This window comes from Cokeromyces recurvatus (assembly GCF_025118155.1).
Source record: "Cokeromyces recurvatus strain NRRL 2243 chromosome Unknown BX663scaffold_3, whole genome shotgun sequence".
NCBI lineage: Eukaryota > Fungi > Mucoromycota > Mucoromycetes > Mucorales > Mucoraceae > Cokeromyces > Cokeromyces recurvatus.
This window is the reverse complement of record NW_026251389.1, coordinates 685508-701257: the sequence shown is the minus strand read 5'-3', so window position 1 is coordinate 701257 and position 15750 is coordinate 685508. Positions and strand designations below refer to the sequence as shown.

The 15750-nt window shown below is 30.6% G+C and overlaps 8 protein-coding genes across 8 annotated transcripts; 4 read left to right on the top strand and 4 right to left on the bottom strand.

Annotated features, from left to right (window-relative positions):
* Positions 1-8: 8 nt before the first annotated feature.
* On the top strand, positions 9-1686 carry BX663DRAFT_496788 (Glutaminyl-peptide cyclotransferase). Its single transcript, XM_051525821.1, has 3 exons — positions 9-626; positions 729-1107; positions 1213-1686. The coding sequence occupies exons 1-3, from the start codon at positions 52-54 to the stop codon at positions 1321-1323; spliced, it is 1065 nt and encodes a 354-aa protein (XP_051386520.1). The 5' UTR covers positions 9-51; the 3' UTR covers positions 1324-1686.
* Positions 1574-2317, top strand: BX663DRAFT_496786 (uncharacterized protein). The gene has a single exon (XM_051525820.1). The coding sequence runs from the start codon at positions 1614-1616 to the stop codon at positions 2136-2138; it is 525 nt and encodes a 174-aa protein (XP_051386519.1). The 5' UTR covers positions 1574-1613; the 3' UTR covers positions 2139-2317.
* A 1015-nt stretch (positions 2318-3332) lies between these two features.
* Positions 3333-5219, top strand: BX663DRAFT_496782 (interferon-related developmental regulator-domain-containing protein). The gene is made up of 5 exons (XM_051525819.1): positions 3333-3486; positions 3551-3833; positions 3899-4140; positions 4215-4329; positions 4415-5219. Exons 1-5 carry the CDS (start codon positions 3365-3367, stop codon positions 4931-4933), a joined length of 1281 nt encoding a protein of 426 aa, XP_051386518.1. The 5' UTR covers positions 3333-3364; the 3' UTR covers positions 4934-5219.
* A 362-nt stretch (positions 5220-5581) lies between these two features.
* On the top strand, positions 5582-6890 carry BX663DRAFT_483263 (uncharacterized protein; the record flags this gene model as incomplete). Its single annotated transcript, XM_051524482.1, has 3 exons — positions 5582-5800; positions 5834-6616; positions 6822-6890. The coding sequence occupies 3 exons, from the start codon at positions 5582-5584 to the stop codon at positions 6888-6890; spliced, it is 1071 nt and encodes a 356-aa protein (XP_051386517.1).
* A 184-nt stretch (positions 6891-7074) lies between these two features.
* On the bottom strand, positions 7075-9411 carry BX663DRAFT_496780 (permease family-domain-containing protein). Its single transcript, XM_051525818.1, has 5 exons — positions 9011-9411; positions 8562-8901; positions 8321-8473; positions 8083-8252; positions 7075-8013 (listed from the first exon to the last, which is right to left on the bottom strand). Exons 1-5 carry the CDS (start codon positions 9296-9298, stop codon positions 7126-7128), a joined length of 1839 nt encoding a protein of 612 aa, XP_051386516.1. The 5' UTR covers positions 9299-9411; the 3' UTR covers positions 7075-7125.
* A 37-nt stretch (positions 9412-9448) lies between these two features.
* On the bottom strand, positions 9449-11117 carry BX663DRAFT_496778 (chitinase). The gene is made up of 4 exons (XM_051525817.1): positions 10915-11117; positions 10744-10852; positions 10622-10658; positions 9449-10549 (listed from the first exon to the last, which is right to left on the bottom strand). The coding sequence occupies exons 1-4, from the start codon at positions 11085-11087 to the stop codon at positions 9543-9545; spliced, it is 1326 nt and encodes a 441-aa protein (XP_051386515.1). The 5' UTR covers positions 11088-11117; the 3' UTR covers positions 9449-9542.
* On the bottom strand, positions 11061-11990 carry BX663DRAFT_496772 (ATP synthase complex subunit H-domain-containing protein). Its single transcript, XM_051525816.1, has 5 exons — positions 11914-11990; positions 11718-11775; positions 11590-11645; positions 11473-11526; positions 11061-11383 (listed from the first exon to the last, which is right to left on the bottom strand). Exons 1-5 carry the CDS (start codon positions 11953-11955, stop codon positions 11309-11311), a joined length of 285 nt encoding a protein of 94 aa, XP_051386514.1. The 5' UTR covers positions 11956-11990; the 3' UTR covers positions 11061-11308.
* A 297-nt stretch (positions 11991-12287) lies between these two features.
* Positions 12288-14836, bottom strand: BX663DRAFT_534690 (heat shock protein 90-1). The gene is made up of 2 exons (XM_051530578.1): positions 14620-14836; positions 12288-14489 (listed from the first exon to the last, which is right to left on the bottom strand). Exons 1-2 carry the CDS (start codon positions 14704-14706, stop codon positions 12477-12479), a joined length of 2100 nt encoding a protein of 699 aa, XP_051386513.1. The 5' UTR covers positions 14707-14836; the 3' UTR covers positions 12288-12476.
* Positions 14837-15750: the final 914 nt, after the last annotated feature.

Sequence of the window (15750 nt, the reverse complement as noted above, 5' to 3'; positions counted from 1 at the left end):
TTTTTTTTTTTTTTTTTAATACATTTCTTTCTTTTTTTAAAAGAAAAAAAAATGAAAATCAAGACAATAATAAATCAATTTGGTTTATTATTTCTTTTATTCCCATTCTTTATTGAATGTTATAAAAGTCTAACAAATGAGTCATTACGACATTTAGCAAAATTAATAGAACCTAAACGACTTTCGGTTGATGGAGAACTCATGAAACCCCTTTTAGTAGAAAGAGTCTCGGGTACAACTGCTAATCAACAAGTACGAGAGTATATTGTTCAACATTTTCAAAAATTGGGTTGGCACGTAGAATTAGATGAATTTATAGATACGACACCCTTTGGCAATGTATCGTTTGCTAATATTATCGTTACTCAGAACCCAAAAAAATCCACACGGCTTGTTTTAGCAGCACATTATGATTCCATGCATTCACCTGATTTTGAATTTATTGGAGCTACAGACAGTGCTGTTCCTTGCGGTATTTTAATGAACATGGCTGAAATATTACAACCAATTTTATCTGATAAATCAACAAACTATAGACAATCTGATAAAACATTACAATTTATATTTTTTGATGGAGAAGAAGCATTTAAATCTTGGAGTCCGACAGATTCCATTTATGGTGCAAGGTAAGAAAAAAAAAATCAAAATAAAATAAATGATAAAAGAATACATTACATAATAAAGACAAGCATTTATATAATGATGATATGATATGATAAAAAAAAAAGACATCTAGCAAATGTATGGGAATCTTCACTTGTATCACATCCTAAAAAAGTATTTAAAAACAAGTTGGATCAAATTGAAGTCATGGTTTTATTAGATCTTTTAGGCGTAGCTAATACACAATTCCCAAACTATTATCGCTCAACAAGTTGGTTATATAATCAATTAATAAAGCTTGAATCAAGGTTAATCAGTTTATCTCTTTTTCATACTAAATCAGCTAAAACGAATGAAGAGTTACTATCACTTTTTAATCCAAATTCATTCCTTACATATAGAGGAGAAGCAATAGGAGACGATCATGTTCCATTTTTAATACGTGGAGTGAATGTATTACATTTGATAACGCATCCTTTCCCTTATGTTTGGCATACTAAACTGGTAAATGGAATACATGACATGACATGACATGATATAACATAACATAATATATATATACGTACCCGTACACGCACACACACTTATTTATTTGTTTGAATTCAATAGGATAATGCAGAATGTATTGATAGTGCTGTAGTTGAAAACTTGGCGACTTTATTTTGTACGTTTGTTGCAGAATATTTAGAATTGAATCCTTTGCCACATCATGAATTGTAATAGAATAAAATAGATGAATCATATATAACACGCTTATTTATAATATACTTTTCTTTTTTATTTGTATATATATCCATTACTCTTGTCTGTATATACACCATGAACAAAAAGAAGTAATTAAACATCCTTTACGCAAAGTACAAGTATACATTTACTGTAATGTAAGGGAAAAGAAGAAGAGCATTTTTTATGTAGTCATTCTTTGATATATTGACGTATATATATTCCCTCATTCCTTTTCTCCTTTTCTTTCTTTCTCTTTCTCTTTCTCTTTTCTTTATTATATAAATATGTTAAATACAGATCAAATATTATTTATCATAATTGTTATAGTTATTTCCACTTTTATTTTAATTGGTCTATTCACGTTAATCAATAAATCGAATGTTGAAAAAAGAGAATTAATAGATTTAGAAAAACGGATTACAGCTCAAGAACAAATTTCTAGTCAATGCTTGACAAATTTACACATGAACAATGATATGTTTGAACCTGCTAAAATTAGACAAAATCGTCATGAACAAAAAACGAATCACTTAACATTACCTCCACCTATCGTTATTATGACGCCAAAGAAAGAGAAAAGAATAGGCACAACAAAGCAATTCAGTCATGAATCTTTACTTAACAAAGTATATGGCTTTAAATTTAGTAGTCGTGGACCTTCACCTACACTTTCAACAATTCGACCTAGCTCTGTTAGATCACCTTCTTTCTTACCAATGCAAGAAAAGTCGAAATATTTTATTGAAAACATAGATCCACCTGCTTATAATGACCATCATGCATCTACACCCGTTATTCCTTTCATATAAAATATTTATTTATTTCATTGTTTATAATTCATATGCATTTTATATCTCATTCCCTCTTTGAGTCCCCCCCTTCTTTATACACACATACATATATATCCCCTTATGAAGACATTTGACTCCTTCCCCTCTCTCCCCCCTTTTTTTTTATCCCTTAACAATGCTGCATTATACAAACCAAGAATAATAATAAATAAGTAAAGAAAATATATTTGTAGATATTAGAGTGAATTAAGAATTTATATTTTGTAATAGTAGTTGCTAGTGTTGATACTGTATCGGTTCAAGTGCATTAATAAAAGGATTTACTATTACTTCCGTTTATATGTCTCTTTTTTTTTTTTTTTTTTGCTTATGTAATAACATGAGTGTTATTTAGTTTAATTGGAGTTTTCTTTAAATCAATAGCAATTTAGAGAGAAGGGAGTATTATTGATTCTTACTAATGGAGTACATAGGATATACCTTTTTCAATATTACTTATTCAGTAGTTAATAATCAGATATGCATACTTACTGCTATTCTTTTCATTTCATAAAACCAAATATAACACTTGAAGTATGAGTTGTAATATTTTTATGAGCAATGAGTTCTTTTCTCATTCACCCATTCTTTTTTTTTTTTTAAAAAAAAAATAGAAATAGTAGATTTATATGTATTAGATGTAGTATTATTCATTGATCCTTATGCCTTCTTGAAAAGCTGTCATTTATATGTCTTCATAGTCAACAAACTTTATTTTAGACTAGATGCTCATTGATTATCATAATATTATAAATAGAATAAATTGATAATCTCAAATTGTTAAATAGAGATAATAGTAGTTTTCTTCTCTGTAGAAAAGATTGATACAAGGATTAAAGTAGTGACCTTTTTTTTTTTTTTTTTTTTTTTTTTTTTTTTTTTTTTTTAGTAGTAGTAGTAACTGCGGTAGTCAAGGTATTGTAACCTAGCTATACATTAATTGACATGTGTAAATTTTATGCAATTGTTTGTGCTATGTATAACAATTTTTTTTTAGGAATAAACATGCATATTATGAAAAAAGAAAACCCTTGAGTTGGTCGATCCATTTTTTATTTGCACCTAAAACACGACGTCATTTTACTACCAAATTTCCATATATAAAATGAAAAAAAAAAGGGTTAACAATAAAAATATAGTTTCATTTTCTTTCTCTCTGTTTTTTTTCTTAAAAAAAAAAAAAAAAAAAAAAAAAAAAAAAAAAAATGCCTCCAAAGAGAAATACTAAATCAAGCTCTAAGCCCATTGAAGATGAATCAATCGAAATTGTAAATTGGATTGACAAGTTGAATAAAGCCATTGATGATCTTTCTGAAAGCAGAACAAGGTATTTGTTAAGAAATAATAATGAAATTATACCTACTCTAAAAGTTATTATTATTATTATAAAGTACTCGAGAGGAATCATTAGAAATAATTGTCAGCACATTTGCTTGTCATCGTGTATTTTCTCATATAGAAAATAGATTAGAGGAAATTTTAACCTTATTGAAGAAATCACTTGTTAAAAACAATAGTGTTAAAGAAGCATGTCTTGCAGCAAAAGCGATTGCTTTGACTTTCATTAATTTGGATCATTTATCAGAAAGTGAGGGCGATGATTTATATAGAAAAATGTTAAATTCCTTACGGAATAAAATCAAAGATTGTGAAGATATAGATATTAAAATTAGTGTAACTTATCACATTATTCACATGCAAATATGCATTTATTTATAGATTCATTCATTTCTATATAGTCCTTACAAACATTGGCATTAATTACCTATATTGCAGCATCAGATATAGATAAACAGTTGGTTAGAAATTATATCTTTGATCTCATAGAAACAGATGGTGCAGAATTCAATGTTGAAGAATTATCATCTCAAGACATGGATCGTTTATTATGTGAGGCTGCTCGAGCTTATGGTTTATTATATGCTGCTTCATTTACTTCGGGTTTTGTCAATTTTGATGTTTTATGGGAAGAATTTGAAAAGTAAGTAAACGATGGCCTTAAAAGATCTTTTACTTTTACCTAACACATAATATGCATATACATATATTAATTAGAGTTATGCCAGTACATGAAATTATGCTTGAATCATCTGATAAGGACAATAGAATTGCATCAGGTGAAAATATTGCATTAATGTTTGAAACAGTGAATATTTTCTTAACCTCTAACGTAAGTTATGTATATTCATTCATTCATTCATTATATAAGGCTAAATACAAAAAAAAAAAAAAAAAAAAAATTGCTACCTATATAGGAGGATGAGGAAGAAGACGATGATGATTATAATACAGTGAAACCAGAGTATGATAATATGGACGGCTTAATTTACACTTTAAGAGAGCTTTCTGTTGATAGTAATCGTCATAGAGCCAAGAGTGATAGAGCAGAACAAAAATCAGTTTTTAGAGATATTATTAAAAGTGTAGAGGAGAATATCAAACCTGTAGAAGAATTGAAGATCAATGGTCGAATTCTTACTTTCCGTGGTTGGGCGAAAATAATACCGTTAAATGCTTTTAGAAGATGTCTTGGACAAGGTTTCCAATATCACGTTAAAGTTAATCCAATGATGAAAGAAATTTTCCGTTATTCAACAGGCTTTTCCTCTAGACATCAGCAATTTGACTCTGATGATTCTGATGATGAAATTGGCTTTAATAAGTCTAGTCTAAGTAATGTAGATCGGAAATTTTTGTATGATGAAAATAAAAAGGCAAGGACGAAACAAATACGTAATGCTAGACTTGGAAAGGAGAATCCCCCTGTATATTAGCCTTATATATGCATATACATATACATAAATATGATTAGACTTACGTGACAAGCTTGTATATACTATGTATTACGTAATATTATAATAAATGAATGATTCTATGTTCATTGTGCTAATAATGAGAAAGGCTAAGCATGTGATCTATTTATTATAGGCACTATGACAGCTATTTGAAAAAATAATACTACTTTTTCATATACAGGAAAATAAAGAAGCACATTGTAAAAATTTATGTAGAAGACTTAATACTACTATTTAAAACACCAATTCCTAATAATAATTCTTTGACTATTTGCAAGTAATATCCATTCTCTCTCTCTCTCTTTTTTTTCTTTATTTTTTTTTTATAGTAAAGTGTGCTCTTTATTCATAAATATTATTAATGAGTAGATGGAGATTATGAATACATATCTTCTTTTAACCGTAATTTTTTTTTTATAGTTTTGTAAATGCGAATAAGTTCAAAAAATAAATAAATATTAGACTTTATATCAATATACTATAATCATATTTTCATTTATTTTTTTTTCAAGCAGCTATTTAACGCTTCTTTGTTAATATATAAAGAAGCAAATAAATCAAAATTACCAATAGAAATTTATTTTACTATTCTAACCTTTCTTCTCCATTTCCCCTCCCCCTTAAGAAATGAAAAGCAATAGTATACCGAACGAAATATTGAATAAAATATTCAGTTATATTCCTGAAAATGAGTTGAAAGATCTTCTTAAATCTTTAAAGTTAGTTTGCAAATCTTGGAACCACTGCGTTAATCTACTTTATCCAGGAATTACAGTTACACTTTATGATAATCAGTTTGACATGTTTTATAAGGATCTTCAAAAATCTTCTTTATTAGGAACACATGTAAGTCAATTACATATTTTACAACTTGTTGAGCCAACGAATTATGGTTATGAAGAACAAGATAAACAACTGATATCTATTTTACAAGCATGTCCAAATATCAAAAAAATATTTATTCATATTGGATCTGCTCAGATCACATCTTGTTGTATATGGACTTTATGTATAGCAGCAGGCTACTTGAAAAACGTTCAAAGAATTCTTATTCAACTTGGAACGGATTGTCTCCCACCTACAAAAGGGACACTCATTCATATCTTTAATAATATCTCAATTTGCTTACGAAACAGATTGACTTCAATAGAAATCAAGGAGGGTAATGTCCTTTTGATCTTTAATCGTTCCCCCATAGACCTTGAATACAGTGAAATAAAGGACATATCACATCTTCAATTGATAAAGTTTGATATCTATGTAGGAGCAGGAGAAGTCTCTATTTTTGAATTCATGCCCTTATTTGAGGAGCATAAAATGTTAAAAGGAATAGAATTATCTGGATTTTCAGGATTAGAACTATTTTCTGAAAGATCCCAGGTCTTATTAGATAAAGCAAGTGCAGAGCCTTATGATTCTCTTGAACATCTTGAAATACGAGCTTGGATTATACACATCAACCATCTACGCTTCCTTATGCGTAAATTCAAAAAATTAAAATATTTAAAGTTCTATCATAATTTTGGTTGCACTCTCGATTTTGATAATGAATGTGATAGATCCTATCGAAGCCTACAAGAGATACGTGATCAGCTTGTGGCTTATTCAAAAAGTATTGACTATGTTAATATACGTCTCTATATTAGAGAACAAGGTCGCCATGTAAGTCATTTTCTTTATCGTATTTTATTATAAAATTACTCTAACAAATACAAATCTCCAATTTATTTATTGTATAATATATAAACAGCAAATAACTTTAGATATAAAAAGAGAGAATGGTAAATTGAAATGGGATATGGCTCCTTTTGAACACACATTTTAGTGAGATAAACATAATTATGTATATGACATGTTCTGTACAAAGAAACAAATATTTGCTTTAGCTTATGCTCATTCTGGGAGCTTTGATATACTGAAAATTATTTTTACGTAATATATGTGTATTCGTATATAATTTTTTTTTTTTTTTTTTTAATTCATTACTTACATGGGTGATGCTGTTATACAGATACTATAAATAACATTATGATGAAAAAAATAATAATAATTTATTGTCTAAATATGAATATGAATATGAATATATATCTGTATAATATGTATAAGTTTGAAATATATATATAATAATAATAGTAATAATAATAATTAACACTTCAGTATATTACAAAGAGTTAAGGATTAATAGTTCTACTAGTACTCAATTCATCAAGATCATGCTCTTCATTAATTGAGTTATTAATAAAACCATCACGGATTGCCTCACGCTCGCGTTTTTTCTTTTCTTCCAATTCCTTTACAGTCTCAGGTCCCCATTCAGCAGGAATAACTAAGTTTAAAAAGATAGCCATAAGAGAACCAATACAATAACCTGTATCTACAATGGTTTCAACGGCACTTAAAAGGCCTTTTAGGGCTGCATTATCACCAGAGTAGCTAAAGACATGCGTAAACCAAGAGGGGACCAAAGTAACACCCATGCCAAGTGCTAAAGAACATGTCACGATGAAACGTTCACGTCTTGTCCATTCAAGATACGCTAGAATACGAATACCAGAGACAGTGACTGATGCGAAAAGGAAGGCATTCATACCACCCAAAACAGGCGAAGGGATAGCCAAAAAGACAGAAGAAATCTTACCAAAGACGCCGTAAATTAAAATAAAGAAGCAACAGCAATAACCGGCAATACGATTTGCACAACGTGTCATGGCAATAACACCATTGTTTTGAGCAAAGGTAACTAAAGGTGAAATCGTCATACAGGCAGCCAAAAATGAATTAACACCATCAGCGAGTAAACCACCTTGAATTCGACGTTGAAATGGTTCACCCTCAACTTCAACACCGGAGACATCACAGGATGCAGTAATATCACCAATACTCTCTAACATATTATCTAAAAATACAATCAAGAATGGTATCACTGCTGGTCCATACACTGTGATAGGGAAAGTTTTAACCCAAAGAAATGTGATAGCTGGTGCTGAAGCAATCGTACTATGATCAACATATCCACAAGCTGCTGCTACAATCAAGCCTACTATCAAACCAATGACAATCTATATATATATATATATTAAATAAGTAAAGTCTTTACTATACTCATATTTCATTTTCTCCTTTATTACCTGTGAACTTTTCATGAATGCTGAGCCGAAATTTTCAATCAATATAATAGTAACAAACACAAGGAAACCAAGTCCTAAAAATTGTGGACTCCCCCAGGGAAGAGGATGAGGTGCATCAATATTAGGACACATAGAATAGTAACCAGTAGCTGGTCTAGAGACACAACCACCTTATGTAAATCAATATCAATAAAATTTGATTTTTTAATCTTTTTAACCATCAATTCTTTATCATTACCTGATCCACCAGCCCAATCCTTAAGCGCAGTACTAATAACAGAACAACCAATCAATAAAATGGTTGTACCAGAAACAATAGGTGGGAAAAGTCGACGAATCGTTTTAGGAGGCAAAAAACTCATACCAATTTCAAAGAAAGAGCATACCATAGCTTTTTTTCAGATACATATACGTTTTTTTTTAAAGAAAAAAAGAGGTTTATAACTTTATATTTGTTTTTTGTTTTTTGTTTTTTTTACCTGTTCCAAGAATAGCACCCCAAGCACGAGGACAAGGTAAATATTGAATAGTGCCATCCGATAATACATTGGTTGGACAATAGCCGGTTGAATACATATTTTTAATAACAGCAGCAGAAGCAGGAATACTAGCGAAATTTGGACCGACTACACTGAGTAGACCAGTACCCAGATAGTAACCTGTCCTCCAAATCTTAAAACGAGTAATTTGAATAAGTGATAAAAGAGCTGAAGTAATTAAAGCAGCAGATAAAAGATATTGTTGATCAGCCATTTCTAAATTTAATGATGTGGATCCAGAACCAGTCATAATAAGAATAGGTGTTACAACACCACTGACCTGTCAAAAAAAAAAAATTTTTTAAGAATAAAAAGGAAACAAAATAGATATACACATATATTTTTCTTTTCTTTTATTTCTTTCTTTTTCTTTTTCTTTTTTTTTTTACCATTGCAAGTGAATGCTGAAAGCCCATAATAAGGGCTAAGCCTAAAGGTAATCGACTATTCAAACCCCAGAATGGAGCCTTTGTTTTTTGTTTTTGGAGAATAGTTGGAAGACACATTGATTTCCAATCAAAGTCACCCCACCATCCTTCTTTAGTTGCTACTTGTGACTTGAATTGTTTCCACAAGTTAGGAGGATCCACTGGGGCATACGCTTCAAACTGTGTCTGTGAAGTGGATGGTATTGTTTCTGCATCCTGTATAGACGATTGTTCTATTTTACTATCCATACTTTGTATATATTATCTCCTCTTTAAAGGAAGAAAACTCAAAGTAAATCACAAGAAAAAAAAATAAAAGGTATAGAATAACTTGATTTATTGTTTGTTAAATGAAAAAAAAAAAAAAAAATAAATAAATAAATAAATAGAATAAATAAGCTTTAACACAGATTAAAAAAAAAAAGTGACTGTTATTATAATAAACTTGTTTCATTTTTTTTTTTTAGTAATAAAAAATGACACGTTGATTAGATCAAGAAAAATGAGGTATATTTTTATATTCACTAAGAGGAAATAAAATGTGATTTTCTACTGTATTTAATTTATCACCTAAGCTGAGATAAGCAGTGTTTAAAAGACTTCTTGAACTGTTATTGATACTTTTTACATCTGCACTTAATTCCCAAAACATGACTCCACCTAATTTTCTATTTTTAATATATTCACATTTTACTTCCACCACCACTGGAGTATCATAAGTAACAAATTCTTGATTTGTTTCACTATAGGACCAGGAAGCACCTTTACTTTTATCTATAAATTCCTTTGCATTTTGTCTAGGTAAATCCTTATAATCAAACGAACCCTTTTCCCAAGATCCATTAGGAACTCCCTTGTAAATTGATCCTGGTTCACTATTTGTATTTGAAAATGCTCTACCATACATTGGGATACCCATAACAATCTTTTTTGAAGGTATGCCCGCTTTCTCAAAATCAGTTACTGCTTGATTTACATTAAGAGCACCACCATAAAGGTTAGATTGATGACCAGTCACTTTATCCCAACTGCCAGCAAAATCATATGCCATTAAATAAAAAATATCTACATATTTTGCCATTTTATCCAATTTCAAAATTCTATAATTTTCAGGCCCACAGGGCATAGCAACAGACAGTATGAATGACTCATCTGTAGGATCAAAAGTCCTTTGATAATCATCTAATGACTTTCTTACTTCTTCAAGTAATAAGACATAGTTTTCAGCATCTTTTTGATCTTTTGGAAATTCCCAATCAATATCAATACCATCTAAACCCAGATTTTTAACATGGTTTACTGCTGTATTTGCAAACTGACTTCGTGTCTCTGGAGTAGAAGCTATTACTGAGAAATTAGAACTCCATGAGTAGCCACCAATGCTTAGTGATACTTTTAGATGTCGATTTTGTTGCTTTAGTAATGCTAGTTGCTTAAAATTACCATGCAAATCTTTATCGTTTTCTTTCCAAGAGTCGACAATACCATCTACAGTTTTATCTAATAATAAAACAATAGTATTTATTTTCTAATAACAAAAGGAATTATTAAATTTTTTTTTTTTTTTTGTACCTTTTGAGAATCTTATATCTGTATCTGCCCATGAATCCTAGAGATACAAATATAAGCAATTTACGATAATGAAAAAAAAAATATGTATACATATATATTATAGAAATATATATTTATATTACTCCAAGGACAATTGTACCGTCCAAATTGACGTTAGCAAATGCATATAAAACGTGCGATAATTTATCTACTTCCAGATCTACAACATTGAAATTTCGATCATAAATTCCCCTTCATTTGATAGAATTAAAATTAACATGCGAGAGAACATGTAATTACTTTGATGTTATTACCAATTGATAAAATAACCCGCAATAATATAAGAATCAGTATAGTAATCTGTAAGCAATGTATTTCCAAAAATGTTAACATGATCAATAGCTTGTTGATACCAGCCAATAGTCAACAAAATGACTATAATAGGAGCTAATATGGCAAACCGTATTATGCTTTTTATTGTAAACATGTACAAATGTATAAATAAATAAAAAAAAAATGACAAAATAAAAATAATTATAATAATAAACCGGGGCAATAAAATTAACAACACTCTTCTAAGTTCAAACACATATACACACATGCACTTTATTTTATTTATTTTTTTAAAGGTGCCTTTTTTCTTAGAAGTCTTGATTTAATATAAATATATATAAAATGTATTATCTCCTTTTTTCCGCTTATTTCCCTTTATTGAGATACTTCCTCGGGTTCAGCATCATAAGCAGATAATTGTTCAGATAAATCAGCATCAACTTGAGGAACCTATCAATTAAATAAACATATTAAGCTTTTAATGTTACCTTAATTTACACACACACACACACAAACATATATATATATATGTTACTTACAGCAGGAGGGGTAGGAAGCTTTAATTCCTTGGCAGCACTTTCTACATCAGTGGCCTAATAGTTTGACCTATCAGTTTCATCAACCTTTATAAATCATGTACAATCTTTCAAACTTACAATGGGAGCAGGCTTATATCCCTTTAATTCCTTCAAGAATAAATCTTGAACAACATCTACAACATACATATATAAAGGGAATACAAGAGTTAAGATTTGTTAAAAGCTCAAACTATATTTCTAATTACCCTTTTGCATGACAGCGTTAATAGAAATACTACGAGTAGCCATAGCAGAGACGGCAGGCTATAGATTGAAGGGAAAAATATATAAATGAATTAAGTAATTTAATAATTAAAATGAATGAAATTATTTAAAGAAATGAATTCTATTATTGCTCGATAATAAAGTGCTGTATCTCATAAAGATTAAAATCCTGATTACCTTGAAGGAGACTGAGCGAAGGGCGATGCGTGCAATTGACATTTTATTCTTTAAAAAAAATAAGGTAGAAAAAAAAAGTAGTGTGGGGTTAAAAAGAAAAAAAAAATAATTGAAAGGGGCAGGCCCTTCTATGTCCGCTAGCTATCGTGACGCAATCAAAATTGCTATTTATACTTTTTTTTTTTAGCTATGATTTACTCTATGCTTTATGCGACAGCTAGTATGAATAGGACTATATAATGTATATTCGACTTTATAATGAGTTATATCACTTGTATGTATTAGATATGCAAATAAATTATCTCAAAAGATATATAATACCTGATTGCATTAATTAAATATTTTTCAGCAAATATGAATAATATAAAGTCTTTTTTTTTTTTGTATTATTGTGAAATACATATGTACTATTTATTAAAAATAATTAAAATAATTTTTAAATGCAATTAGATATATATAGAGAAAGAATAAAAATAAAAGTTAGTAGTATATATAGTGTGTATCATTGTTTAAGGTAGAAGGGGAAAAGAGAAAGAGTTTATGCTACAAAGTTAAATAATGATTTAATCAACTTCTTCCATCTTAGAGGCTTCAGTTGTCTCTTCAGCAGGGGTTTCTTGAGTCTCAGTTGAGACTTCCATTTCATCTTCATCAATGCTAAGACCAAGAGCAACCATACGGTTGATACGGGTAGCGAAGGAGCTAGGATCATCCAAGGAGAAACCTGAAGTTAAGAGAGAAGTTTCATATAATAAGGTAACAAGATCCTTAACAGTACGATCAGTAGAGTCTGCAGCAGCCTTGGACTTGAGAGCCTTAATAATAGGATGCTTAGGGTTCAATTCTAAAGTCTTCTTTGAAGCCATGTAGCTAGACATAGTAGAGTCACGGAGAGCTTGTGCCTTCATGATACGTTCCATGTTAGCAGACCAACCAAATTGACCAGTAGTCAAAACACAAGGAGAATCGGTCAAGATTTGAGAAAGGACAACCTTTTCAACCTTATCACCAAGGATTTCCTTAACAGACTTACAAAGATCTTCGAATTCCTTTTGCTCTTCTTCACGAGCCTTCTTTTCTTCCTCATCTTCTTCAATATCAGCACCTTCCTTAGTGATGCAGACTAATTTCTTATCTTCATATTCCTTCAATTGAGTGACGGCATATTCATCGATAGGATCAGTCATCAAGAGAACTTCATAACCTCTCTTCTTGAAACCTTCGAGGAAAGGTGAGTTCTCAACAGCAGCGCGGGATTCACCAGTAATATAGTAAATATTCTTTTGCTTCTCGGGCATACGAGTGACATAGTCCTTGAAGGAGGTCATTTCATCACCAGACTTGGTAGAGTGGTAACGCAACAACTCAGCGAGCTTGGCACGGTTTTGGGTATCTTCGTGAATACCGAGCTTGAGATTCTTGCTAAAGGCCTCATAGAACTTATCGAATTGCTCTTTATCTTCAGCAATTTCGTTGAACATTTCGAGACACTTCTTAACAAGGTTCTTACGAATGACCTTCAAGATCTTATTTTGTTGAAGCATTTCACGAGAAATATTAAGAGGAAGATCTTCAGAATCAACAACACCCTTAATGAATCCGAGCCATTCAGGAATCAATTCCTCACAGTCATCCATAATGAAGACACGACGGACGTAGAGCTTAATGTTATTTCTCTTCTTCTTAGTTTCAAACATGTCGAAGGGAGCACGCTTAGGAACAAAGAGGATAGCACGGAATTCGAGTTGACCTTCAACAGAGAAGTGCTTAACAGCCAAATGATCTTCCCAATCGTTGGTAAGAGCCTTATAGAATTCAGCGTATTCTTCGGGCTTAATATCTTCAGGGTTACGAGTCCAAAGAGGCTTAGTCTTATTAAGTTCTTCATTCTCAGTCACCTTTTCCTTAATAGTCTTCTTTTTCTTTTCATCCTTCTTGTCGTCTTCATCAGTGACTTCTTCAATCTTGGCACCTTCTTCAGAAACAACTTCTTCTTCATCATCAGAAACTTCCTTTTCAACCTCCTTTTCAACAACAAGTTGAATAGGATAGGAGATGAATTCAGAGTGCTTCTTGACAATATCCTTAATTCTCTTTTCTTCAAGGTATTCAAGTTGATCTTCCTTTAAGAAAAGACGCATTTCAGTACCACGACCAAGAGAAGGATTGACGGTGTCACGAGTAATAGTGAAAGAACCGCCAGCAGCAGATTCCCAAATGTATTGTTCATCATCGTTATGCTTGGTAATGACTTGAACTTTATCAGCAACAAGGTAAGCAGAATAGAAACCAACACCGAATTGACCAATCATAGAGATATCAGCACCAGAGGAAAGGGCTTCCATGAAGGCCTTAGTACCAGACTTGGCAATAGTACCCAAGTTGTTAACCAAATCGGCCTTAGTCATACCAATACCACTATCACGAATAGAAAGAATGTTATGTTCTTTATCGGGAGTAATACGAATGAAAAGTTCCTTTTCAGAGTCAAGAACAGAAGGATCAGTCAAGGATTGATAACGAATCTTATCCAAAGCATCAGAAGAGTTAGAGATCAATTCACGCAAGAAAATTTCCTATAAAAAAAAATAAAATAAATAAAAAGGTATACACATAACATATAATGTTAATTTAATCTATCAAATATAAATATTGGCAACTTTATAGTCGGTTGCCTCTCTTATTATAATTCCAATTATTCTTTACCTTATTAGAATAGAAAGTATTGATGATTAAACTCATCAATTGAGAGATCTCAGCTTGGAATGAGAAGGTTTCAGTTTCGGCGCTCATGTTTATTTTCACTCTACTTGATAATAATGAAAAGTAAAAGAACTGAAAAAAAATAAAGGAAAAAAGCTTCAAGTGCCTTTTATACAAAACAAATTTAATTATCCTCTTTATTGTCGTAGTTTGAATTAATATTTTCGAGCAATTTCCAGACATTTTTCTTGAAGCTAGGTTTTAAGTATTGTTCTAGCATTTTCTATTTATGAGGTCTTTCATTTTTATTATCATTATTGCTGATGTTTGTCTTAAAACTAGGAAACAAATAAAAAGAAGTTTGTGTTTAACTAAAAAGGAAAAAAAAAATTTATACGAATCAAATATATTCTTCCTTTCCCAAATTTGACATATTTGACAAAAAGTCGGTAAATTTTGTTCTTGATCGATGATAATTTTGTAGAACAAAAGTAGAAAAATATGCTGTTAAGTATACACAATGCCAATATCTTTTCGATATTTCTATTTTGCCTATATAGTCTACACCTTCTCTTTTTCTTTTTTTTTCTAATTAAATATTACAGTTTTTGACAAGAGAAGAAAAATAATATGATTTAAAAAAGGTACACCTTTTTCGGAAACTTTTCGCACACTTTGTGCACTTTATAAAATTAAATTCGTGCAGCCATTTTCATATATTGATGCTACAAAGGTTTTCCTTCCAAACAATCTAGAAATTTTGAAACAGAACAGAGTATCTACAAAAACCATGCATATCACTCAAGTATGTGTTATTGCATGCTTCCGTAATTCTGGATGTCAGTGCCTACTCTTTTAAAAGCTTTTCTCTTTTTAATTTACTTTTGCATACTGACCAGAATTGTTCGATTGGATTTAGCTCAGGGGAATATGGTGGAAGACAGACATAGCCATAGTCTCTTTTTTTTTTCAATATATGTCTTGATATCTAAATGGGTGTAAATAGAAGCATTATTCATAACAATATAATATCCTTTGAATTGCTCAATTTTATTGAGCAGCTACAAAATTGAAGTAATGACCAGTGACAATCCCGTCTTTACCTTTGTTTGCAACTGTTGAGGAAGCTCCCCC